The following is a 25,856-nucleotide window of genomic DNA, read 5'->3' on the forward strand; positions in this document are numbered from 1 at the left end:
CATTTTGATGGGTAGAAAAGCTTCCGCTCACATTTTTTTCCTTGACTATTTTAAAGATTTCCTCAACCAGCAAGATGCTATTTTCCATCTATCACATTGTCAAAGTTGAAGTATCCTTGAGGCTACATGAAAGCAGGCACTCTCAGGAACTATTTGGTGGGAAAAGAATGTGGTAATTGGTATAGTATTTTGGATGAAGATTGAATAATAACCTTGTTATAACTATGTCAAAAGCATAGCCTTATTTTTAAAATGTACATTTTAAAGTCCCTTAACATCTTCAAAAAGAGTCTTTTCAATGATATCTCCTTAACCAATCTCCCCTTTTGATGTGCTGGTGGTGTGCCTGGAACATATGGGCATCTGGCTGTAACAGTATCTCCGTGCCACCAGATGGTATTATACAGATAAAGTCAGGTATTGTTTTTCTAGACTGTGTCTATGCCTACTCTTTGAGAAACACTACATTGTTCCACTGATGTAATTCTTGCACGCAGCAAGCTATTGCACACAATTCATTTTGAGTGTTCAAAACTCAGGGGCACTGCCTATCTAGGTTTCTTGCAAGAACTACTTGATTTTTCTTCATAGTACAAATAATAGCTGTAATTTATTGAGTACATGAATGCTTATGTGCCAGGCATTTATTGTAATTGTCCCGAAACCTTACAGAATTCAGTTACTTACATTGTCTCCTATACACAGAGGAGGAAATTCATGCTTAGAAAGATGAAATAATTTGCAAAGGTCATAAAGCTAGTGAGTGGCTGAGTCATAGTTTGAATTTAGATTTGATGAGCTCCAAAGTTCACCCTATTTCTAATACTGCATCTGCCTTGCTCAATAGTTTGGAATCATATTTTAGAACTTTCATGCAGTAAGATATCATCTCTTAGCATTGGAACATTGCAATTTTATTGAAGTAAATATTATTGAAGAAAACTAAACATGATATTCTTACAAAATGAATTCTAGAGTTAGCAAACAAATTTCCAAGTTCATTTAAGTAGCAAGGATATTTGAAGACTATACCCTAAAACCGTGGTCGGCAAACTGTGGCTCGCGAGCCACATATGACTCTTTGGCCCCTTGAGTGTGGCTCTTCCACAAAATACCACGGCCTGGGCAAGTCTATTTTGAAGAAGTGGCATTAGAAGAAGTTTAAGTTTAAAAAATTTGGCTCTCAAAAGAAATTTCAATCGTTGTACTGTTGATATTTGGCTCTGTTGACTAATGAGTTTGCCAACCACTGCCCTAAAACATTTAATAATGTGGCCTTAATTCTGTTATGATCCTGTATGGTCACTATTCCAACTGAATCACCATTATTTAGTATTTTTCTTACTTTTTAAAAATTGTGGTAAATATACATAGCATAAAATTTACTACCCTAACCATTTTTAAGAAAACAGTTTAGTAGCATTCATATTGCTGTGCAACATCACCACTGTGTCATCATCCCAAACTGAAACTGTAACCTTTAACCTCCATTGACCTCTGCTTCTAAGACCCTAGTAAACTCTATTCTACTTTCTGTCTCTATCAGTTTGACTATTCTAGTCATTAAGTGACATCATGCAATATTTGTCCTGTTGTGACTGGCTTATTTCACTAATGCATGTTTTCAAGGTTCATCCATGTTGCAGCATGTTTTGGAATTTCCTTCCTTTTTAAGGCTCAATATTCAATTGTATGGATATAGCACATTTTGTTTATCCATTCATCCATGGACACATGAGTTGCTTCTGTGTTTGGGTTATTGTAAATAATGCCGCATGAACATTGTGTGTATACAAGTAGCTGTTCAAGTCTCTGCTGTCAATTCTTTTCAATTCCTCTTTGTGACTAGAAGAGGAATTGCTGGATTGCATGATAATTCTATGTTTAATATTTTGAGGAGCCATCCTACTGTTTTCCAGAGCAGCTGCACTATTTTACATTCCCATCAGCAATGCACGAGGATTCCATTATTCCCATATTCTTACTGACATATGTTATTTTTTGTATTTTTAATTAATATTGCTAATAATGGCCTTCCTAATGGTGTGGTATTATTTTATTGTAAATTTTATTTACATTTCCCTAATGATTAAAAACATTTAATATCTACTTATGTGCTTATTGCCCAGTTGTATATATTTTTTGAAAAAAGACTATTTAAGTCTTTGCCTATTTTTTATTAGTTTTTTTTATGTTGTTGAGTTACAGTTTTTTAATACATTTTGGATATTAATCCCTTATCAGATATTTTGCAAATATTTTCTCCCATTCTGTAGGTTTCCTTTTATTGTGTTCTTTGATACACAAGTTTTAATTTTGATAACTTCCAATTTATTTATTTTTTCTTGGTCCCTGTGTTTTGGTATCAAATATAAGAAATCATTGCCAAGTCTAATATTATGAAGCTTCCCCTGTATTTTCTCATAATAGATTTATATTTTAGCTCTTATGTTTAATCCTTTGATCCACTTTGACTTAATTTTTTAATATAACGTAAGGTAATTTCATTTCATTGAACTTCTTAGATTTATAGATTCATATATTTTATCAAATTTGGGAACATTTTGGCCAGTATTTAAATACTTTTTCTGCCCCTTTCTGTCTTTCTTCTCCCACTTGAACTTCCACAATGCACATATTCATTTGCTTTATAGGGTCCCACAAATCTCTTAGGCTGTTCATTTTCTTCTTTTATTAATTTAATTGCTCCCCAGACTCAATAATTTCAATTGTTTTGTACTTAAGTCCATTGATTCTGTCTTCTTTTTTTTTAAAAAAAATTATTTTATTGATTTTTCACAGAGAGGAAGGGAGAGGGATAGAAAGCTAGAAACATTGATGAGAGAGAAACATTGATCAGCTGCCTCCTGCACACCCCCTACTGGATTTGTGCCCACAACCAAGGTACATGCCCTTGACCTGAATTGAACCTGGGACCCTTCAGTCCGCAGGCCGACGCTCTATCCACTGAGCCAAACTGGCTAGGGCTGATTCTGTCTTCTGCCTGGTCAAATCAGATGTTAAGTTTATCTTGTAAAAATTTTAATTCAGTTGTATTTTTCAACTTCCAAATTTCTGCTTGGTTCCTTCTTTCAATTTCTATCTTTCTGCTGATATATTTTTTTAAAATACCTTTTGTTGATTTTTTACAGAGAGGAAGGGAGAGGAATAGAGAGTTAGAAACATCGATGAGAGAGAAACATCAATCAGCTGCCTCCTGCACACCTCCTAATGGGGATGTGCCTGCAACCAAGGTATGTGCCCTTGACCGGAATCGAACCTGGGACCTTTCAGTCTGCAGACCGGCTCTATCCACTGAGCCAAACCGGTTAGGGCTCTGCTGATATTTTCATTTATCTTTTTCCTGGTTTCTTTTAGTCCTTTGTGCTTTTGCTTAATTCTTTGAGAATATTTTAGAAACCTCATTCAAAGTCTTTTCTAATAAATCCAATGTCTATGCTTCCTCAAGGATAAAAACTGGAGATTTACATTGTTGCTCTGAATGGACCATGTTTTCCTTTGCTTTTTGTATGTCTTATAATTTTTTGATAAAAATCGGGAAAACTGGTGCTGTGCTGAGTCAGTGCTTCACTAATAGGTTGGGTATATTCTGAGCTTAGAGATCAGCCTGAGGTAGAAGCTTAAGGCCCTTTCAGGTCTTTTCTAAGAATGCCTCTAGCCTGAGGTTGTATGTGGCTTTCTGTGAGAGGCCACATCCCACGTGGCTTAGGGTTCAGAATCTGGAGAAGGGCCATGGGCAAATGATGAGACAAGACAAGAAATAACAATTTGGAAATAATGGGGGGCCAGGCGGAGAGTCCAATGCAAGGGGAAGGACTTCACTGGTGCCCAGGCCCTGCCAACCTTTTATTCAATTTTGGATACACATATTGCCCTTAGTCAGACAGGCAATTACCGTAACAGACAGACTATCTTAAAGGTCAGTAAATATTAGTAAAGCTTTACTTTGAGACTATTGGTCAAGAAATTGGTTGAGCCACCATTGTCTCGACTAAACAATTGGTGCATAGCTTTGGCCCTTGCCAGAGCTCAAAGTTCACGAGCCTTCTGCGTCCCTTGTTTACACTTTTCTGACAGTGAAGACAATGGGTAGCTTCCAACAGCTTTCTTAATTGCTTCATGCACATGGCTGTGTTTGAATGTCTAAATATCCCAAAAGTCTCATGCCAGCTTCTCTTCAGGGCCTTAGATGTTCTACTGTATGTCCTCACCTATAATCTCTTTTTGTCCCAGTTGTCTGTGTGTATATAGTCTTCTTGAAGCTTTCACATGCAGTGGCTGCCACTTTTCCCCTTCTGTCTTATTGAATTTGAGATCCAAATTCAATGAGATAAGGCCAGTTTTTTAGGAAGCCCCAAAGGTAGGCTAGAATGTAGCCAATAAGGTTTACTCTGCAATCTTCAGTTCAAAGGAGATAACTAGGAATAGGGCTGTTGTGTCTTCCAACTGAAGAGTGTGCTGAGCTGAAGAGGGGGTAGGGCAAACGTGAATATAAAAATGCCATGGAATGTCCTATCTTTCTCTTTGTTTAAGGCAACATTTTCTTCATGGGGCATTCACTTAGTTACTATAGATCGTGGCTGTTTTCCAGAGCTACGATAGGGCTGGTTCAGCCAGTTTCTTGTTTTTTGATGGAACAAGAGCTCAACGTTTCCTAGTCTACCATTGTGATACAGATCAGGTAAAAAAAAATCTGCAATATATTTAGGTCAAAGTTAATTTCTATAATATTCCAAAAAGCTCTTACAAATCAATTCTAAAAATATACAAACCAAGTAGAAATTTGGACAAACAACAGAAAGAGGTAATTAAAAAAAAAAAAAGAATGTCAGCATTTCTTTTGATGATGTTAAAATGTACAGTCAACTCTTTTTTTTTTAAATATATTTTATTGATTTTTTACAGAGAAGAAGGGAGAGAGATAGAGAGTTAGAAACATCGATCGGCTGCCTCCTGCACACCCCCCACTGGGGATGTGCCCGCAACCAAGGTACATGCCCTTGACCGGAATCGAACCCGGAACCCTTCAGTCCGCAGGCTGACGCTCTATCCACTGAGCCAAACCGGTTTCGGCCAGTCAACTCTTATGTAGGCCTATTTCTACATAAAGTAAAGTCTAAGGCTAGCTTTTTATAGAAACTGTAAACTGTATTAGAGCTTTCTGAATTTTGTCAGGGTTATGTATTTTCTCTCCAAATCTTTTTCATAGTGTGCCTTCCTCCTCCCCACTTTCCTCCTACTTTTACTTCTCACTTTTTAAGAACTGGTTCTCATATTCTTATTATAAATCAGCCCACAATACAGACAAAGCCTCCTCTTAGGTGAGAAGAGGACGTGTAGTTAATTCAGTTACCCAACCCTTCCAACCTGGGCCTTCTTTTTTATTTCCCCGGCTGGTTCAGAATTTGCATTATGAAATGGAGATCAATCTTCATGAGCATTAATTCTCACCAACGACCAATTCAATATCATCACGGTAAGTTGTTAGAGGTATGACCTGCTTTTTTCATTAAGCTGCTTTGCTTTTATGAATGACCTATATTAGTACCTGTTTTCTCTAAGTGTATCTTGAGGATATGTCAGTCAGCCTATAAGTAAAATTACACTGTACATACATTATGTCTACTTTATACAGGTGCAGGTTGTGTATTTATTATATGGTTCCTGCTTTTACTCTATGTTAATGTTATTTTGGATGTTGGGTGTTATTTGGTTTGATTTGGAAGGTTATGTTTTGAGTCTGGGAATGCTCAAAAGTTTTTTTCCATATTAAATTAATGATCACTGCTTCTTCTCTTTATGCCATTTGGCTTATGAAAGGTTTCAAAGGAGCACTATTTTAAGTGGTAGGAGGAACCTGTAGTTGCTTTTGACACTTTAAACTTCCTTGTGTTGAGTATAATTTAATGGTATTGCCTGACATTTCTGATTAAATTCATTGGGTGCCCAGTGGACATCAATTTATTCAAATTTAATTAGGATGTTTAAAGTGTAGGATGATAGTGAAGTTGGGTCTATAATTTTATTTTAGTAAATAAATATCGAATTTAAGGCATAGGGTTTGAAGAGCCTTTAGCCATATCACGAGAACGTCATTCACACTAACCCACTTCACAGGTTGACTTAGACACCAAGTTATCACCACTTTGCAACTACTTTGTAAAATTACAAAAAGATAAAAATAAGTAAAAGTTCAGGTTAAACCAGAAACTCTGTGTGTTAAATGTTGATTTCTTTTGCAGAGGGGAAGTTCAAGTTCAGTCTCGCTCAGTAGACATGAGTGAGAATAGTAGAAAGGGCATCGCGCTATTTCCTCTTTCATTCATGTTCTTGCTGAGTTTATGGTTTGGTTGAGTTTCATTTAAACCCTCTAAAGCTTAAGGAGCAGAAATGGAACTGGCACTAGTAAGAGGAACTGCACCTTCACGTTAGAGAAAGAGTTCAAAAAGAGAAAAGAAATGCCCTCTAGAATTTCAGCCACTGAGCAAGACAGTGTCCTTTCTGAATGGTGGCTGAGACGGGTGACCCATGAACACAGTTCACTGTTTATCTAATGCTCTACTGTAAATGTAACTATCTATCTAGGTCATCACATTATAAACCCATGAGAAGTTTTAATGATGAAAAGATATAGTCTGACCTTGGCTTTCTGCTAACACTGGGTTGGTTGTTCTAATCTCCTTGTTCCTTTTAATAAAGGTTTATTTCACAAAGTCTTATGAGTCCCTCTACATGAAACCTGTGAACAATATCGACCCTTTTAAATAACCAATAGCTACAGCTGCGGCCCAGGAGTGGGCAGTGTACACACTGACACACGTTTACTTCTTGCTCTTAATTCTGCAACCCAGCCAAGCTAGTGACCTGTTTCAACCTCCTCAAGCAGTTTTATTACTTTACTTGTTTGTGTAAGGCATTGTGGCAACATGTGGTGTGTCCTTAGGCAAATTTCTCACCACTAGGTTTCATTTTCCTCATTTCTCAGACTAAGGGGTTGGATGAGGTGATCTCTACAGTCCCTGCCAATTGTCATGTTTTACTATAATACCTATCTATACTAATAAAAGGGTAATATGCTAATTAGACCGGGAGACCTTCTGGGAGACCTTCTGGACAAAGCCATGGTGGCGGGGCCAAGGCAGAGGCGACTAGGGGCAATCAGGCCAGGGAGGGGGCAGTTGGGGGTGAGCAGGCCAGCAGGGGGCGGGGGGGAGTTGGGGGTTATCAGGCCGGCAAGGGGGAGCAGTTGGGGGCGAGCAGGCTGGCAGGGGGTGGCAGTTGGGGACGAGCAGGCCAGCAGGCAGAGTGGTTAGAGGTGATCAGGCAGATAGGCAGGTGAGCGGTTAGGAGCCAGCGGTCCTGGATTGTGAGAGGGATGTCCCAGATTGGAGAGGGTGCAGCCCAGGCTGAGAGACACCCCCCACCACATGCACAAATTTCATGCACCAGGCCACTATGTAGTTATAATATTATATCATAACAATAAAAAATGTGCTCATTTCTGGACAAGCACATTCCCAGTTGGAGTCAGTAAAGCGAATGGAAGACTAAGCAGTGAATCTGAACTTTCTCTGGGTGTCTGGGTGCTCCCCGCAGATTTCTGCCTGTGAAAGGCGGCTCCCTCTCGGCTGTGAAACTTGGTCTCTTCTCTGATCAAAGGGTGAGTTTCTGCACTTACTTCTCGTACAGTGTCACCAAGAAGAGAAAGTGAGATTAGAGAAATGGAAGTAATTAGCTTTGATTAGGAACGGAGTGTTTTCTCTGTCCCTCTGACTACACACTGTTCAATTCTGACAGTTTTGCATCAGCCTCGGGTTAATAACAGAGGAATTCCCTCTCAGTTAGATATTCATTAACTTCTTAGTACTGGCCCTGCCCACACTGAGGGGTGAAGTCCCACCGTCTTAACTTCCTCTGTTGCTAAATTTGTGCCCCTTTTAAGGAAACCCAGGGGACTGCACCTAAGAAGAAGACGGAAGATATTCTCAAGGAGCTATTTTCAATGCCTCTTGCTGTGATTGTGTTTTATTTCCTTTGCCCTTCTTAGAATGCACCAACTAGAACAGGTCTTTTTTTTTTTTTTTAACTTCAGTTTCACTTTCGAGATTGGAGCAAACTTGCCACCCGTCCCCGAGGAACACGGCTGGATTTGGACAACGGGGCGGTCAGCTGTCCTCAGAGTACATGAAGGTAGAGATTCCACCTTCCTGGGGGCTAGGATCTCTCGTTGGGTGAAACGAGGGTTTCAGGATTTTTTTTGCTCTTTCTTTGCTCTGGTGCTTGAAATCTAGTCAGAATCACTCACCTAGGAGCATGAAAAAAAAACAAGCAGGTGATGTGAAGTGTACATAACTCAGTACAAATAATAGCAACAAGTTTTATGCAGCAAATGAAAAAAAAAAGTTTCTTTCCTTTGTCATGTAGCTGGCGGGCACAGTAAGGTAGCTACTGAAATTATTTGGCACTAGCCTTTACAAAAATTACAGCTTCGTCTTAAAGATACAAAGTCCTGTGAGCTTCAGAGAGCTTTTCTCCCTCTCTCAGCCTGCATGGCTGGGGCGGAGATGAGCTGGCACTTTATGACAATGTGCTGGAAAGGGAGGAACCCTTCCACTGTTCCCAGGTGTGAGAAAAAGGCTGTCTTTGGCCTAATAAAGGAGGAAGGATGGAGATGAGAAGTGGAAAGCCACTCGGATGGGTAAGAGGATCAGCGATTAGCTTGGGCAGATGTGGGTCAGGTCACATGGAGATGGAGTCAGCCTTGGCTAGCAGTTGCAGGAAGCTGCCTCCCAGCTTTGCAATATGGCTTTGTGTTGGCATGTGTCTGCATACGGTGTATGTGTACAAATTTAGGGGGACAGAGAAATATCCCCCTAAACGGTACAAGCCAAACTGTAGCTCGTGGAAACGCGAAGCAGCCTGGCTCCAGACTCCGTGTCCTCACCAGTGTGCAGTGTGGCGCTGGCTCGGACAGAGACAGTCCTGTGCTCCCTGAACCGGCTCTCCAAACGGCCAGGCCCCAACGGGCTCGGGCTGTGACGCTCCTCAGAGCCTGTGTACATAAAATTGTGTGCAGCTTTAAAAATACTTGGTGCCAGCATTGTAAAGGCCATTGGATGGGAATGCTAATGTATAGAAGCTGATTTATTCTGTTTTTCTGAGAACTACGGCAGAATAAAAATAAAACCACTAATTTTAAAAGGAATAATTTTAAATACTCAGACAAGTTCTGTTTTCCTAGAATAATCACGTAAAAGGATTTTACATTCAAACTTATCTGGAATTCTTCTTGTGACATGACTTTTAGATCTTATACAAAAATCTGTTAAAATATCATTTTATTGATTCATCCCCATACCTTGAGGATACATTGATTTTTTAAAAAAACTATGAAAATGGTAAACTAGGTAAACAATCATACCAGCAAATACTACAGCGGGTACAAATTCCACCAAAACAAGTTTGTAACCATACATAGAAAAAAAAAGGTTTTCTTGAGCTGATTTTTAACTGCCCATGGAAAGCTATTTATTCAACATATATTTATTCAATACCAGCTACGTTCTAATCATCTTTCTAGGTTACACAGCATAGAATAAAAACAACCATGTCCTCTCCTATTACCACTTACTTCTTCATAAGGAGGGATAATTAAATAAATAAAAATAAAATTATTTCAGATAATTCCTATAAACCATTGCATGCCACAAAGCAATCTAGTAAAAGAGTTACAAAATGGGAAAATTTACACTTCTGACTTCAAGACTTACTGTAAAGCTACAATAATTAAAAGAGTATTGTTTTAGTTATTAATATATAACACAATATTAACTATAAAACAATAATAAAAAAGAAACAACCTGATTAATAAATGAGCGAAATATTTGAGCATGGGGAAGACATACAAATAGACAGTAAGCACATAAGAGAAACTGTTAAGTGTCATTGCTCGCCAGGGAAATGCCAATAGGTAGGGTGGGAAAGGGGTTTGGAAACCCCACTGGTAAGGGCCTGGGCGTCTCCCGAAGAGGAGAGGTCACTTACCCTGAGGGTCACCTGCCCACCTGCCACATAGGTAAGCCCCGGACATGTGCCCTAGAAGAGGGAAAGTAAAGATCTCCACCAGTTAAAAGAAACAAACAAAAGAATTTTTTTAAAGGCCTCGGATTTGGTGACTGTTGTATTAGCAAGTGCTTAAATTTATTAATTTCACTCTTTAGACCAAGTAGTAGGGTAAGATGTCCCATGGATGCCTCCTAACCTGAGACTTTCTTTTCATTCTTTAAAATGAAATGGAAAAACAGAGGACTTTGACAGGAATGAGGCCTCCTTAAACGATGTGGTTGTTCAGGGAGGATGCTGGCTGCTTCCCCGCCTGCGAAGACAGTGCCACGTGGGTCCTGAAGGAAGCTCTCCACCCAACCCAGGGTGGAGTTAAAAGGGCTTCTCCCGTCTTTCTAAGCCTCCATGCACTTCCTGAATATCAAGTATTTTACATGCTTGGCTCCCACTACTGTTTCCTTCCAATTTAATGGTGAGCTGTGGTTGTCGGGTGATATACACTGAGGGGCCAGATTATTATGATCTCTGAACGCATAATAACCTGGCCACTCAGTGTATATCCTATATAATAAAAGGCTAATATGCAAATTGTCCCCTCGACCAGGAGTTCGACCAGCAGGCAGGGCGGCCAACTGCCCATGTCCCCTCTCCCCTGGCCAGGCTGGCTGGACCCCACCCATGCATGAATTCATGCACCGGGCCTCTAATTCATGCACCGGGCCTCTAATGCACTGGGCCTCCACCCTGATGGAATGCATAATAATCTGGCCACTCAGTGTATTTCATTTTGCATAGATTTTTCTTTATAAAGTAAAATAATTACAAAATAGGAAATAGTTATAATTACCACTTTATACAACATGGATTATTATACTGACTAATAATAATAGTAGTAACATTAAATCCTGCTTTGTTCCAGACACTGACTTATCTCTTTTAACCTTTGTAACAACCTATGGAGGAGTGACTCTAATTATCTCTACTTACAAGACCAGAAAACCAAGGCTTGAGAAATGAATTAACTTGCTCCAGGCTATCTAGTAGCAGATCCAGGATCAGAACTCAGAGGGTGTAATTCCAGGGTTTGTTCTCTTAATGGCTGTGTTTCTCCGAGTCTTACTGATTCTGCAGTGAACGGTCATTTATATTATCACAAAATTGTAAATGATATCTATTGACTTTAGATTTTATGAATTGATCTAGACCAGGTTTATCTGACTTATCATAGCTTTAGGATAAATGCTAACATTGTATATCTGTTATAGCTGACTGTTTTAGGAAATGCAAGGAAGGAAGAAGTGTGTAGAAAATACAGGGGTGCACATTTCCTGTATCACATGGTGAAGAGTCAAGAGATTGTTTGTCTAAAGTTGGTTGATCAATAGATAGAATTCTAAGTATAGTCTTTAAAATTATAATTGCAACAATAGACTAAATTAAATTAAAAATAACTAAAGAAAAATTGTGACGACAATGATGAAACACAATAATTAAGTTCCTTATCTTTAGAATGGGAAGAAAATACTTAAAGTTGGTAAATGAAGAAATAGTAACATAAGCATATTATTTAGGTTTGTGACGGTGGCCATGAGAATTAAAAATAGACACTATCAAGAGGTTACTTTAGGTCATTGCCATGGGAATGGAAGTGAAGGGTGAAGAGGGAGTTTGTATGTTCCGTTTTGTATTTTCTATGCTGTTTGAATTACACACACACACACACACACACACATATATGGCTAATATGCTAAGTGTCCGACTGTCCAACCAGTCACTATGATGTGCACTGACCACCAGAGGGCAGACACTCAACACGGGAGCTGCAGTGACAAACTCAGAGAAATAGCACTGCGGATCTGGTGCCCACAAAGCAACCCTCCGCTTCTCCCAAGTGGGAATAGGCTCTACCACCACCCTGGAGTGACAGTCCACCAAATTGCAGCCGATACTGCCAAGACCCCATGGTGCAAAATGCGGACCACAGCCCAGCCTAGCCTGGAAACTGTGGCTGTGGGCACTGGGTAATGATGTCACGTTTTTGTTGACATTCTGAAGCCGAAATTGTTAATAGAATATGTCTAAAGACCAACTATTGCCACAACATACCTCTGAAGCCAAAGGAAGCCAGGGTCATTGACAGAATGTATCTGAAGACTGACCACTGGCACAACATACCTCTGAGGCTGAAAGAAAGCAACTTTTTCAACAGAATATGTCTGAAGAATAGCCATCAACAATACTGGTAGGAACTGCCTTTATAGCAAAAATGAGGTAAATGAGGATGCAATTATCAAACACAGTTGTGGTGGAAGGACTGTTACATGTCAAATTTGCCTATCCCTAAATTTCTCTGATGAAAAACCATCTGATGGAAAATTTACTCAATGTTGTAGCCAAGGCAAATTTTCTCCAAATGGCATTAATTTTCCAGAATACCCAGCATATTTTTAAAAAATTAGTGATAAAAAAATTGATTTGTCCCCCTCTGACACTGGCCTCCCATTTAAATTAATTTGAGTAAATTTTCACATGATGCCAGCATTTGTGATGACTATTAATAAATCACAAGGACAAACTTTAGACAGAGTAGGAATATTCCTACCTGGACCCATTTTCAGACATGGTCAGTTATATGTTGCTTTCTCTCGAGTTCAAAGAGCATGTGACGTTAAAGTTAAAGTTGTAAATCCTTCATCACAAGGGAAATTATTCAAGCACTCTGAAAATGTTTTTACTCTTAATGTGGTATACAGGGAGATATTAGAATAAGTTTAATCAATTTATCAGTCATTGTATCAATGTTGTTTTTATATCATGTTTTTGTTGTTTTTATATATTGTTTTTGTTTTCATATCATGTCTTTGTTGTTGTTATATCATGTTGTTATTGTTTATTTATTAATCAATTTATATATTATTTTCATTTACATCTTACTAATTTTCTTTCACCTCTGACACTTCTATTATAGAGAAAGGGCGAATAGTGATATTCAAATATTTTTTCTAACTAATTTCCTTTCAATATGCATGAATCTGTGCACTGGGCCACTAGTTTCCATATAATGTACTACTTGTATACTATATACTTGTAGGAGAGAAAGCAAGATGGCGGCATAGGTAAACGCCTAAACTGCTGCCTCGCACAACAATTTCAAAACTACAACTAAAAGACAAAATGGACATCATCCAGAACCACAGGAAGGCTGGCTGAGTGGAAATTCTACAACTAGAAGGAAAGAGAAAAGCACATTGAGACTCACAGGAGCTGAGGAAGGCAGAGGTACGGAGGCGCATGCGGAGAGGGCTGACAACTGAGTACGCAGCTGTCTTTTTCAATCCACAGGGAGACACAATCTCCCAACTGCTCTGAACTCCAGTTCTGGGCGAGACTTTGGGGACCCAGACTCATTTGGGGAGAAAATGGACTGTCTGGCAGTGGGTGAATTCGAGGGCGGTTTTCTCTCAGAGGTGCTTGCAGTGATTACCGCAGGACACTGAGACCCAGGGGCCTCTTAGGACAGGGCTGATGGGAAGCCATTGCTGTTTGCTCCACCCTGAGATCCTGCCCCAAGAAGCCATTGCTGATTGCTCTGCCCTGAGACTCCGCCCCATCCAAGCTGAGCGCAGAGGCTTTTGCATATGAATGGCCTGGTCCTTTGAATTCTAAACTTACCTAACAAACTGCAGCTGAGTCAGTGAGACCCAGAACTTTCAAAAGAAGGCCCAAGGCCCCAGAGCAGCCTGCATTGCTTCACAGCTGGGCCTCATCTGGACACCTCCAAAACCCAAACAAAGAAGAGGAATCTGCAGATCTCTCCATAGCTCCTGCTGGGTGGCCTCAGGCAGAGGCTAAATTAGCACCTCCTTGGAGATCCAATAGCCAGTGTACCCAGGGGTCAGAGTGGGACCATGCAGATTACAACTCCTCAGATCCATAAGGGACACACTCAGGGGGCAGACTCAGTGAGCACCAAAGCCCCACTGAAGCAAGTCTTGTCTCATAAGGGTGTTTCTAGCACAGAAGTTCTCCCAGCATAGACACAGCTGATCCTCACAGCCAATTGACCTGGAGGGCAATTCCTCCCAGTGATACCAACAAAAATCAAGGCTTAATTACAACAAGACTGTGCACACAACCCACAAAGGGGTGCACCAAGAGTGTCCACCTCAGGTAACTGGGGATTCTGAGCCACTGGGCCCTATAGGACACTTAGCACACAAAGCCACTCTATCAACTCAGGGAAGCAGCCAAAATGCGGAGACAAAGAAACAAGTTGCAAATGAAAGAAATGGAGGAAAGCAAACAAATGGATATAGAGTTCAAAACCACGGTTATAAGGTTTTTCAAGAATTTTCTAGAAAAGGCCAATAAACTTAGCGAGACCCTCGAGGATATGAAAACGGACCAACTAGAAATTAAGCATACACTGACAAATAAAAAATAATATACAGAGATCCAACAGCAGACTAGAGGATCACAAGAATCAAGTCAAAGATTTGAAATACAAAAAAGCAAAAAACACCCAACCAGAAAAGCAAAAAGAAAAAAGAATCCAAAAATATGAAGATAGTGTAAAGAGCCTCTGGGACATCTTCAAGTGTACCAACAACTAATCATGGGGGTGCCAGAAGAAGAGAGAAAGCAAAATACTGAAAACCTATTTGAAGAAATAATGACCAAAAACTTCCCCCACCTGTTAAAAGAAACAGACTTACAAGTCCAGGAAGCTCACAGAACCCCAAACAAAAGGAATCCAAAGAGGACCACACCAAGACACATCATAATTAAAATGCCAAGAGCAAAAGACAAAGAGAGAATATTAAAAGCAGCAAGAGAAAAACAGTTACCTACAAGGGAGCACCCATACGATTGTCAGCTGATTTCTCAACAGAAACTATGCAGGACAGACGGGAGTGGCAAGAAATATTCAAAGTGATGAATAGCAAGAACCTACAACCAAGATTACTCTACCCAGCAAAGCTATCATTCAGAATTGTAGGTCAGATAAAGAGCTTCACAGATAAGAAAAAGCTAAACGAGTTCATCACCGCCAAACCGGTATTATATGAAATGCTGAAAGGTATTCTTTAAGAAGAGGGAGAAGAAGAAAAAGATAAAGATAAAAATTATGAACAACAAATACATATCTATCAACAAGTGAATCTAAAAATCAAGTGAATAAAAAATCTGATGAAGAGAATAAACTGGTGAATATAATAGAATCAGGGGCATAGAAAGGGAGTGGACTGACAATTCTTGGGGGGAAAAGGGTGTGGGGGTGCGGGAGGAGACTGGACAAAAATCATACACCTATGGATGAAGACAGTGCAGGGGGGCTAAGGGCAGAGGGTGGGGTGGGAACTGGGTGGAGGGGAGCTATGGGGGAAAAAAGAGGAACAATTGTAATAATTTGTACAATAAAGATTTTTTTAAAAATAAAAAAAACATACTTGTATATCATGAAGTTATAGTAAAAAAATCATGCATAGATACATTTGGTTATATATTTTACTAAGAATATACCAATGCATGTGAAAACATGTGTTATTAATGTAATTTATTGCTTTTTAATTTTTTTTTTTATAGGGTGGGATCATGAGCCGGAATCTGCTGTGTCATATCTGCTGCTTTTTGGGACTGTTGCCCTTTTGGATGCAGTGTACATCTTCTGCCAGCAGATGTGCCGTTCGGCATGAAGTAGCCGACTGCAGTCACCTGAAGTTGACTCAGATACCCGATGACCTCCCAGCAAACATAACAGTGCTGAATCTGACCCATAATCAACTCAGAAAATTACCGCCTGCCAATTTTACAAGATACAGTCAACTTACTATCTTAGATGCAGGATTTAACTCCATCTCAAAACTGGAGCCAGAATTGTGCCAAAAACTTTCCTTGTTGGAAATTTTGAACCTCCAACACAATGAGCTATCTCAACTTTCTGACAAAACCTTTATCTTCTGCCGGAATTTGACTGAACTCCATCTTAGGTACAACTTAATCCATAAAATTCAAAATAATCCCTTTAAAAACCTGAAGGTAAGATGAAAATGTTTATTTCCATATAATAAATGAAAAGTATGTTATCTAATGTTAAGGTTTCAAGTCATGTATACATCCTTAGACTTAATATCTAGATATATGAGTGAAGAAGGCGAAATCTGATCTACCCAAATTGGGGGGCTGAGGGGAACCACACACAAATATTGCCATTATCATGAGAAATGTTTTGAAAAAAGAAAATATCATCTTAAATCAGTTTCTTTCTTTTTGTAAAAATGTATTTTTATTGATTTCAGAGAGGAAGGAAGAGAAGAGAGAGAGAGAGAAACATCAATGATGAAAGAGAATCATTGATTGGTTGCCTCCTGCATGCCCCCTTCTGGGGATCAAGCCTGTAACCTGGGTATGCGGCCTTGACTGGAATCAAACCCGGGACCCTTCAGTCTGCAGCCTGATGCTCTATCCACTGAGCCTAATTGTCTAGGGCTTAAATCAGTTTCAATCTTAATTTTAAAGATCTCTGCCTCTCTTGCTTCTTCCCATTAGAAATAGAACTTTCTTAGATACAAGAGGTAGGGATCAGAGATGAATCAGAACATCCCATGAGGAGCACAGCAAATACCCTTTCAAGGCTGCTGATTTTGTACCTGAAATAATGAAAAAAAAGTTGAGTGCAAATTCTGACTTAAATAAGGTTAACACATTGATACATGATAAGTTGTTCAACTTAAAGTTATCTATTCTTGATTTTAGAAATCTCACAATATTGTTTTTCCAATAAGTGCTTACATTTCTCCTTTTAGTACTTTGCTTGAATTTTCAGTCTGTGAAAAATGTACAGGGTAGAGCTAAAGTAGGTTGATGGTTGCTCATATGAAAAAATAATACAATTAATAAATAATACAAGAATGAACTGTGTTTCATGTACTCACAACTGTAAACCTACTCGTGCCCCATCCTGTATTTATTATCTCTAAATTTGAGACAATTATTAAGTGCTTTTCCAAACCAAAGCCATTTTCAAAACTATTTGTTTTCTTCTTTTTATGGACTTATAACCAACTGGTCATTTCTTGACCTCAGATGCCAAAAATAACATACTTATTTAAATATGCTTAGAAACTTTTATAAAATGATTTGCTTGGAAGCTATTTGAAACTTCTTTTGGGGCCTTTTTAGATTATGAGGTGGAAAAAATATCTTTGGACACAAATACCTCAATATCCGGTTGGAGTAATTATTGGGGGAAATTTTATCATTATTTAAAAAAAAATAAAAGTGTTTTTCTCTTTAATAGACATAAGATTTTGCCCTAACATATATCAATGTTTTCTTATCCTTTACTTGAGTTTGTAGCATACATGTTCAAAAACAGCATAGGGTGAAAAAACACCCCACAACCCTGACAAAACAAACAAAAGTGAACATTCTCTACTAGACATGATGCAAAGTTTACATAGCTATTGACTTTGCTCAATATAAAAATCTTCTTAGAATTTCATGGTTGACAAAGTTCTACTGATAGTTCTTTTTCAAAATATATTTTATTGATTTTAGAAAGGAAGGGAGAGGAAGAGAAAAATAGAAACATCAATGATGAGAAAGAATCATCAATTGGCTGCCTCTTGCATACTGCACAATGAGGACAAAGCCCAGGAATGTGCCCTAACCAAGAATCGAACCCTGACCTCCTGCTTCATTGGTTGATGCTCAACCACTGAACAACACTAGCTGGGCCTCATAGTTTTTAAGAAAACATTTCTCTTTTCCTGTTGTTTAGTTTCAAGACTGATGTATGACACTATATGTTTAAAAAGCCACATGAATATTACTTAGATCATAAATATAAGTTTACTATAAATAAACTAGAGGCTCGGTGCATGGATTCATGCACCAGTGGGGTCCCTCAGCCTGGCCTGTGGGGATTCGGCTGAAACTGGCTATCTGACATCCCCTGAGGGGTCCTGGATTGTGAGAGGGCACAGGCCAAGCCGAGGGACCCCACCGGTGCACAAGTCCTCTAGGATGCATATAAGATCTTTGGTTAATCTCTTCCCGTCCTCCCCTCTCCCCTTTTTCCTCTGAGATTTATCAGTCTGTTCCATGTTTCCATGCCTGTGGTTGAGTGTCTGCCCCCTGGTGCTCAGTGCATGTCATAGCTACTGGTCGGTCAAACGGTCAGCCAGTTGCTTAGGCTTTTATATATATAGATATGTAAATGCGTGCTTATTATGACTATTGTTTATGTCATGAATAAGTAAGTTTAAGCCTTTTTTTATTTCAGTAAGAGAAATAAAGTGATTCTTGATGTAAGGAACTAAATCCTTGCAACAATAATATTTTCAATCTCAACAAAGATTTTTATTACTCCTACTGTCAGTTTTCTAGAATAATAGAGAAATGACATTTTGCTGTTCAGTTCTTTCTAAGGTTCACATACATTTAGAGCAGGGGTGGGAAACATCTGGCCTGCAGACTGTATAAGGTCCATAAAATTATTTGGTCTGGCCCTGCCAAGGCACTAGAAGTGAGTTAGTTAAGTGTTTGATCAAATATGCAGGCTAATGTTTAAGTTGATAGTTTTGTATAGCATGTGAATGATATTATAAATATCCAATGGCCCTTCCCCACCCCTGATTTAGAGGAACTATTTTTGATGGCAAGACTTTAACATGTACTTTTTTTCTCTCTCAGAATTTAATCAAATTAGATCTATCTCATAATGGCTTATCGTCTACTAAATTAGGAACTGAACTCCAACTGGAAAATCTCCAAGAACTTCTATTATCGAATAATAAAATTCATGTACTAAGACGTGAAGAACTTGATTTCCTTGGCAATTCTTCTTTAAAAAAATTAGAGTTGTCTTCAAATCAAATTAAAGAGGTAAGAAGTGAGATAAAATTATTTCGTGTTCTGTCTTTAAGTGTGGGTAGTCCGTAATTGTGTCACATGGATAAGAATCCAAAAATCCCTATAGATTTCCGAAATCCTTCACACTGACTTCTTGGTCATTGATGTCACCCTCACAAGAAAGGGAGTTGGGTAGCAATTATGAGCTAGGGCTCCGCTGTCAAACAGAAGTGGCTTAAAATCCTCCTTCCATTATAGATCAGTACTTTGACTTTGGGGAACTTCACCTCTCTGGGTCCTCACATGTAAAGTAGAAATAATACCATCTATCTTACAAAATCTCTGAAAGAATTAACATAGTGTGATGCTTAAGAGCACGGGCTTTAGAGCTAAGTTAGTTGCCTTCCTCTGGGCTTTCTCTCTTATTAATTGTGCGATCAGGCAAATTATTCAAGTTCTCTCTACTCTGGTTCTCCAGGTATAAAGTTAGTGTAATAAACATTACTTCGTAGGGCTGTGTGCTAGACAATGTAGCACAGTGTCAGGCATGTAAGGACCCCGGCAGGAGTGACATCTAAGCTGAGCCATGGATGCTGAGTAGAAGTTATCCTGTGGCCAGGGGAGGGATGTGGGCGGGGGGGGGGGGGCAGGGTTGGAGCAAGGCCTGGGTGTTACAGGTGCAGAATAAGGAGATGTGCATTAGAGGGATGGAGAGAAAACCCAGAGAAGGTGATGATAAGGGGAGGGGACTGCAGTAACGCATTGTGTTTAACAGATTGTGTTGCAAGGTTCATACAAACTATAGTATGTCTTGGTTATTAACCTATTTTTCCCCCTCCACCCTTAGTTCTCTCCAGGGTGTTTTCATGCAATTGGAAAATTGTTTGGTCTCTCTCTGAACAATGCCCAGTTGGGCCCCAGTCTCACTGAGAACCTTTGTCAGGAATTGTCAAACACAAGCATTCAGACTCTCTCCCTGAGCGGCACCCAGCTGTACAGAACAAGCAATACGACTTTCGCTGGACTAAAGCAGACAAACCTCACCGTGCTCGATCTTTCCTATAATGGATTAAATGTGATTGGCAATGATTCCTTTGCATGGCTTCCACATCTAGAATATCTCTTTCTGGAGTATAATAACATAGTACATTTGTCTCCTCGCTCCTTCTATGGGCTTTTCAACGTGAAATACCTGAATTTGAGATGCTCTTTTACTAAACAAAGCAATTCCCTTGCTTTGTCTCCCAAGATTGATGATTTTTCCTTTCAGTGGCTCACATGTTTGGAGTATCTTAACATGGACAATAACAACTTTCCAGGCATAAAAAGCAATATGTTCACGGGACTCACACAGCTGCGTTATTTAAGTCTAGCCAACTCCTTCACCAGTTTGCAAACTTTAACGAATAAAACATTTGTATCACTTGCTCATTCTCCTTTACTGATGCTCAACCTAACAAGAAATAAAATCTCAAAAATAGAGAGGGGTGCTTTTTCTTGGTTGGGCCACCTAAAGGTACTCGACCTCGGCATTAATGACATTGGGCAGGAACTCACGGGCCAGGAATGGAGAGGTCTAGAAAACATTGTTGAAATCTATCTTTCCTACAACAAATACCTGCAACTGACTAGCAGCTCTTTCGCCTTGGTTCCAAGCCTTCGACAACTGATGCTCCGAAGGGTGGCCCTCAAAAACCTGGATAGCTCCCCTTCACCTTTTCGCCCTCTTGCCAATATGACCATCCTCGATCTAAGCAACAACAACATAGCCAACATCAATGATGAACTGTTGGAGGGTCTGGACAGACTGGAAATTCTGGATTTGCAGCATAACAACTTAGCCAGGCTCTGGAAACAAGCAAATCCTGGTGGTCCTGTTAATTTTCTGAAGGGTCTTTCTCACCTCCACATCCTTAATTTAGAGTCTAACGGCTTTGATGAGATCCCAGCAGAGGCCTTCAAGGACTTGCTTCAGTTAAAGAGCATCAATTTAGGGTTGAATAATTTAAACGTACTTCCACCATCCATCTTTGACAAGCAGGCATCTCTAAAGTCGCTGAGCCTTCAGAAGAATCTCATCACATCAGTGGAGAAGGATGTTTTCGGGCCAGCTTTCAGGAACCTGAGTAATTTAGATATGCGCTTTAATCCGTTTGATTGCACGTGTGAAAGCATTGCCTGGTTTGTTACCTGGCTCAATGCTACCCATACCAATATCTCTGAGCTATCAAGCCATTATCTCTGCAATACCCCGCCTCAATATCATGGTTTTCCAGTGATGCTTTTTGATATATCACCCTGCAAAGACAGTGCCCCCTTCAAACTCTTTTTCATGGTAAATACCAGTATCTTATTGAGTTTTATCTTTATTGTACTGTGCATCCATTTCGAAGGCTGGAGGATATCCTTCTACTGGAATGTTTTAGTGCATCGAGCTCTTGGTTTCAAGGAAATGGATAGACAGCCAGAGCAGTTTGACTATGTGGCGTATATAATTCATGCCTATGAAGATAGGGACTGGGTCTGGGAGAACTTCTCCCCAATGGAAGAACAAGATCGAACTCTCAGATTTTGTCTGGAAGAAAGGGACTTTCAGGCAGGTGTCCTTGAACTTGAAGCAATTGTTAATAGCATCAAAAGAAGCAGGAAAACCATTTTTGTTATAACACAGCATCTATTAAAAGATCCATTATGCAAAAGGTAGGTGAACACTGTGACAATTGAAGTATATACCTGTTTTTACTTGAGCTTTTCAATATTACCAACATTTTACTCACAACTCAAAGAATTTAAAAAATAAAATTAAGAAAAAATATAACCTGATTTTTAGTGAGAGATCAAAGTAAATTCTAAGGCGAATTTTAGATTTTAGAGCTTTTGACTATTAAAAATTGTATATTTATGTATAACTTAATTCAATTTATTGTGTTTTTGCTTGTTTGTTTTTACTTAGATTCAAGGTGCACCAAGCAGTTCAGAAAGCTATTGAACAAAACCTAGATTCCATTATCTTGATCTTTCTTGAGGAGATTCCAGATTATAAACTGAACCATGCACTCTGCTTGCGAAGAGGAATGTTTAAATCTCACTGCATCTTGAACTGGCCAGTTCAGAAAGAACGGAAAAATGCCTTTCATCATAAATTGCAAGTAGCACTTGGGTCTAGAAATTCAGTACATTAGATTTATTTAAAAATTAAACAAAGGAGTAACTTTCCTAATTTAAAAAGTTTCATGGTAAATTTAAGTTTTACTTGAAAACAGTGTAAATCTGTTAGTTTATATTTTATAGGTGAGGGTATTAGATCACAGTTATCTCTCTTCTATGGAAATATATCTCCTTATTTCAGACTTTTTATTACCAATTGACTTAATTTGACCCAAAAGAAACATATAGGAATATTCCCTATTAGTGAATATATATAACTAGAGGCCCAGTGCATGATTGAATCATGCACGTGTAGGGTCCCCTACACGCTTTCGCTTTCGATCGCAGTGGAGCTGGGTGCCTGTCCGCTGGTGCACCAGGCCTTTCAGAAGCCTCCAGCTCGGCGGAGGCTTCCGAAAGGCCTGGTGCTGGAGCAGACAGGCACCCCCGCTTTTGATGGTCCGCGGCAGGGCGTGAGCTCGCTGCCCCAGAGGCCCCTTCTGTTCTGCAGCACAGCCATGGTGCAGACGCTGAGCTCGTGTCGCCAGCGGCCCAATCGGCTACCCTGGCCAACCCGAGTCCCGCCCCCTGCGCCTCCCTCTAGCCTAATCCTGGGTGTAGTGGAGTGATGGTAATTTACATATTACCATTTTATTAGGTAGGATTGGTTATTGAGGCCAATGAAAACGTAAGAAAGTTTAAAAATATTCCTTATTTAAGTGAAGTAAGAGTTATGTGAGGGTTTGTAATAGTTATATTTAGGTTTTTTATGTACTCAGAATAAAAAAATAATTGTTTTAATGGGCACAATGGTATTTCAATTATAAACAATAAAATATATACCCATATTTTTTAAAGTTTAATTACAGTAATTTTCCAATTGAAAAGCCTGTATTTTAGTAGTGCCTATCCCAGTGTTGATTTTGTTAAAATTTTAAATACCATTTTAATATGCAGACTGTAGGGCAGAAATCATTTGTTAATAATTTTGATTACTTAATAAAACAAATGATTTAATAAATACTTATATTTTCTTAATATTTGAAATCCTGCCAAAGAATATGTTAGAAGAAATAATTATCTTACTTAGAGTAATTGCAGAAAGGCTTACTTCTTGAAGGTTAATTAGTAGATTGGCTTTGTGAAAACAAGATCTTGTCCTCCCTTGCTCACAGACTCTGGAGGTAGCCCTGGCCATATGACTTGGTCCCACTGATTCATGATTCATGATCTTAAAAATATGATGATAAAAAAAATCATAAATATTCTCATGTATTCAGTGATGATGATCATGGTTTATACCTTCAGATAGTAGATTATACTAGGGGCCCAGTGCACAAATTCATGCACCTTGAAAGGAACTGTGGGCCACAAGGCTGTGGTGGGCTCAGGGGTGGGTCTCAGCCCATCCTCCGCACTCCCGCCTGGCCCCTCCCACCACAGTCCCAGGTCTGCAGGCAGCCCCACTCCAGCTACGCTGCTCCCATGTGCTCTCAACCACTGACAGTGCAGAGAGATTGAGGCTGACGCCGTCAGTGGGTGTGAGCGGCGGCTGCTGCCCCGATCACCCCTTAGGAGCAGGGGGAGGTAGAGAAGTCCTCAGGGCAATTGGGGCTGGCAGCTGCTGCTCACACCCAATGATGGTGCCGAGTGATTGGGACCGGCGCTGGGCACTGGCAGGGGGTGCGAGCAGCGGCTCCAGTGCCAACAGTGGGTGCAAGCGGGGCCGTTGCCGGCAGTGGGTGTGAGAGGCAGCTGCCAGCCCCGATCACCCGTCAGGAGCAGGTGGAGGTGGAGAAGCCTTGAGGGGCAATTGGGGCCAGCAGCCACCGCTCGCACCCGCTGATGGCGCCGAGTGATCGGGGCCGGTGCCAGGTGCTGGCAGCGGATTTGAGCAGCAGCTCTGGCACTGGCAGCAGGTGCGAGCAGGGTCAGCGCCAGCAGCAGGTGTGAGGACCAGGTGGGACCTTGGCGTGTGGGAGCAAAGAATTTCAGTAACCACCAGAGGCTCGCCCCGATGACAGCAACTGGTGCCCCATCTTGGTCTGGTACCCCCACTCACCTGGTCCACTGCCCCACCATGTTCTTCGCTCTGCCCACTGCTGCCAATGCCCGCCATGTTTTGTGCGTGCCTCCTGATGGTCAGAGCATGTCATAGCAACCAGTTGTTCAGTTTTTTTAGTTGTTCCACTGTTTGGTCTATTTGCATATTAGGGTTTTATATATACAGATTATTGTACCACAAAATAATATGCTAGGTATAAATTAGTTCTTATGATTATTTTGTTTTACATAAAAAGAGTCTAATTATTGGAAATAGACATGAATAGCTTTTTTTTTCTTTATTTATTGATTACTGTATTATGTATATGTCCTTATTTCCCCATTGCCCCCCCCACCCCGCCCCCAGCTCATGCCCTCACCCCCTTGGTGTCTGTGTCCATTGGTGAGGCTTATATGCATGCATACAAGTCCTTTGGTTGATCTCTCCCTCTTACCTCCACCCTCCCCTACCTTCACTCTGAGGTTTAACCATCGGATTAGTGCTTCTCTGCCTCTGGATCTATTTTTGTTCATCAGTTTGTTGTTAATAATATTCTACAAATGAGTGAGATTGTGTGATATTTGTCTTTCTCTGACTGGTTTATTTTGCTTAGCATAATGCACTCCAGGTCCATCCATGCTGTTGCAAATGGTAGGAGTTCCTTTTTACAGCAGTGTGGTTTTCCATTGTGTAGATGTACCACATTTTTTAATCCACTCCTCTGCGGATGGGCACTTAGGCTGTTTCCAAATCTTAGCTATTGTAAATTGTGCTGCTATGAACATAAGGGTGCATGTATCCTTTCTGATTGGTGTTCCTAGTTTCTTGGGATATATTCCTAGAAGTGGGATCACTGGGTCAAATGGGAGTTCCATTTTCAGTTTTTTGAGGAAACTCCATACTGTGATGAATAGCTTTTTAAAACCTTTCTAGTTCTGGTATTCAAATGTAAAAGAGAGTTGAAATTATACAGCTGAGTACATTTCTATCTTTAAAGCATGTATTTGTTGAGCTCAGGGAGCATTAGAAATGCCCCATTTTGGAACTGTGATTTAACTAGTTTAGTGTTTTCAGGGGGAAATTCACATAATCCTGAAAAAAGTCATATCCACTGAACCATGATTCTGAGAGTCTGCTGTCTCCCAACAACGTGAACATGTGGAGGACTTCTTTCCACTTCCGCATTACACAGGACACTCACACGTGAGACAATTGTTTTATAATGTTTTTGTTAACATTTGTTTTGGAATCATTAAATAAAAACCACAACTACTTTTTTTCTTGATGCACATTGTCATGTTTCAATGTTCTCAACTTCATTAAAATAATTATAAGTAAATTATTATTATGAATCGATGTCATCAAATCGTGAAAAGCAGGGCAGAAAGTAACTTTGCTCTTATTCTGTTCTGTATTTGCTTATGAGGTAGACAATCAAATGGCCACAATTTAAATTGAGTTCAAGTGTAATCTTTTAAAAATTGCTTAATATGTAAGAGGTCAGGATACACAAGGATGATCTGTTGAACTGAATATAAGTAAAACTAATCAAGCTGTGAGCCTTGACCTGTGTTTGACCTAAACAGGAAGCAACTTCCCAAGAATGTCTTTTCTAATTGTCCTCAGAAGTCCTTCTCCCTTGTGTTCAAGACAAGGCGTGTAGAAAAGGATGCTGGTCTGACCTATGAATTTCCACAGTGAATTGACTTGTTTGGATGCACTCAGA

General features: G+C 39.8%; 1 protein-coding gene across 4 annotated transcripts; it reads left to right on the forward strand.

Moving 5' to 3' along the window:
- Positions 1-7,916: 7,916 nt before the first annotated feature.
- Positions 7,917-25,388, forward strand: TLR3 (toll like receptor 3). Of its 4 annotated transcripts, none has more exons than XM_079779045.1 (5): positions 7,917-8,211; positions 15,670-16,122; positions 18,781-18,972; positions 19,787-21,639; positions 21,893-25,388. In XM_079779045.1, the coding sequence occupies exons 1-5, from the start codon at positions 8,206-8,208 to the stop codon at positions 22,119-22,121; spliced, it is 2,733 nt and encodes a 910-aa protein (XP_079635171.1). In that variant the 5' UTR covers positions 7,917-8,205; the 3' UTR covers positions 22,122-25,388. The 4 variants fall into 4 exon arrangements, with proteins under 4 accessions (XP_079635171.1, XP_079635170.1, XP_079635173.1 ...); XM_079779044.1 differs by lacking the exon at positions 7,917-8,211 and adding an exon at positions 8,630-8,719; XM_079779047.1 differs by lacking the exon at positions 7,917-8,211 and adding an exon at positions 8,630-8,719 and having other exon boundaries at positions 19,787-21,274; positions 21,893-22,059.
- Positions 25,389-25,856: the final 468 nt, after the last annotated feature.

This window comes from Cnephaeus nilssonii (assembly GCF_951640355.1).
Source record: "Cnephaeus nilssonii genome assembly, chromosome: 8".
Classification (NCBI taxonomy): Eukaryota; Metazoa; Chordata; class Mammalia; order Chiroptera; family Vespertilionidae; genus Cnephaeus; species Cnephaeus nilssonii.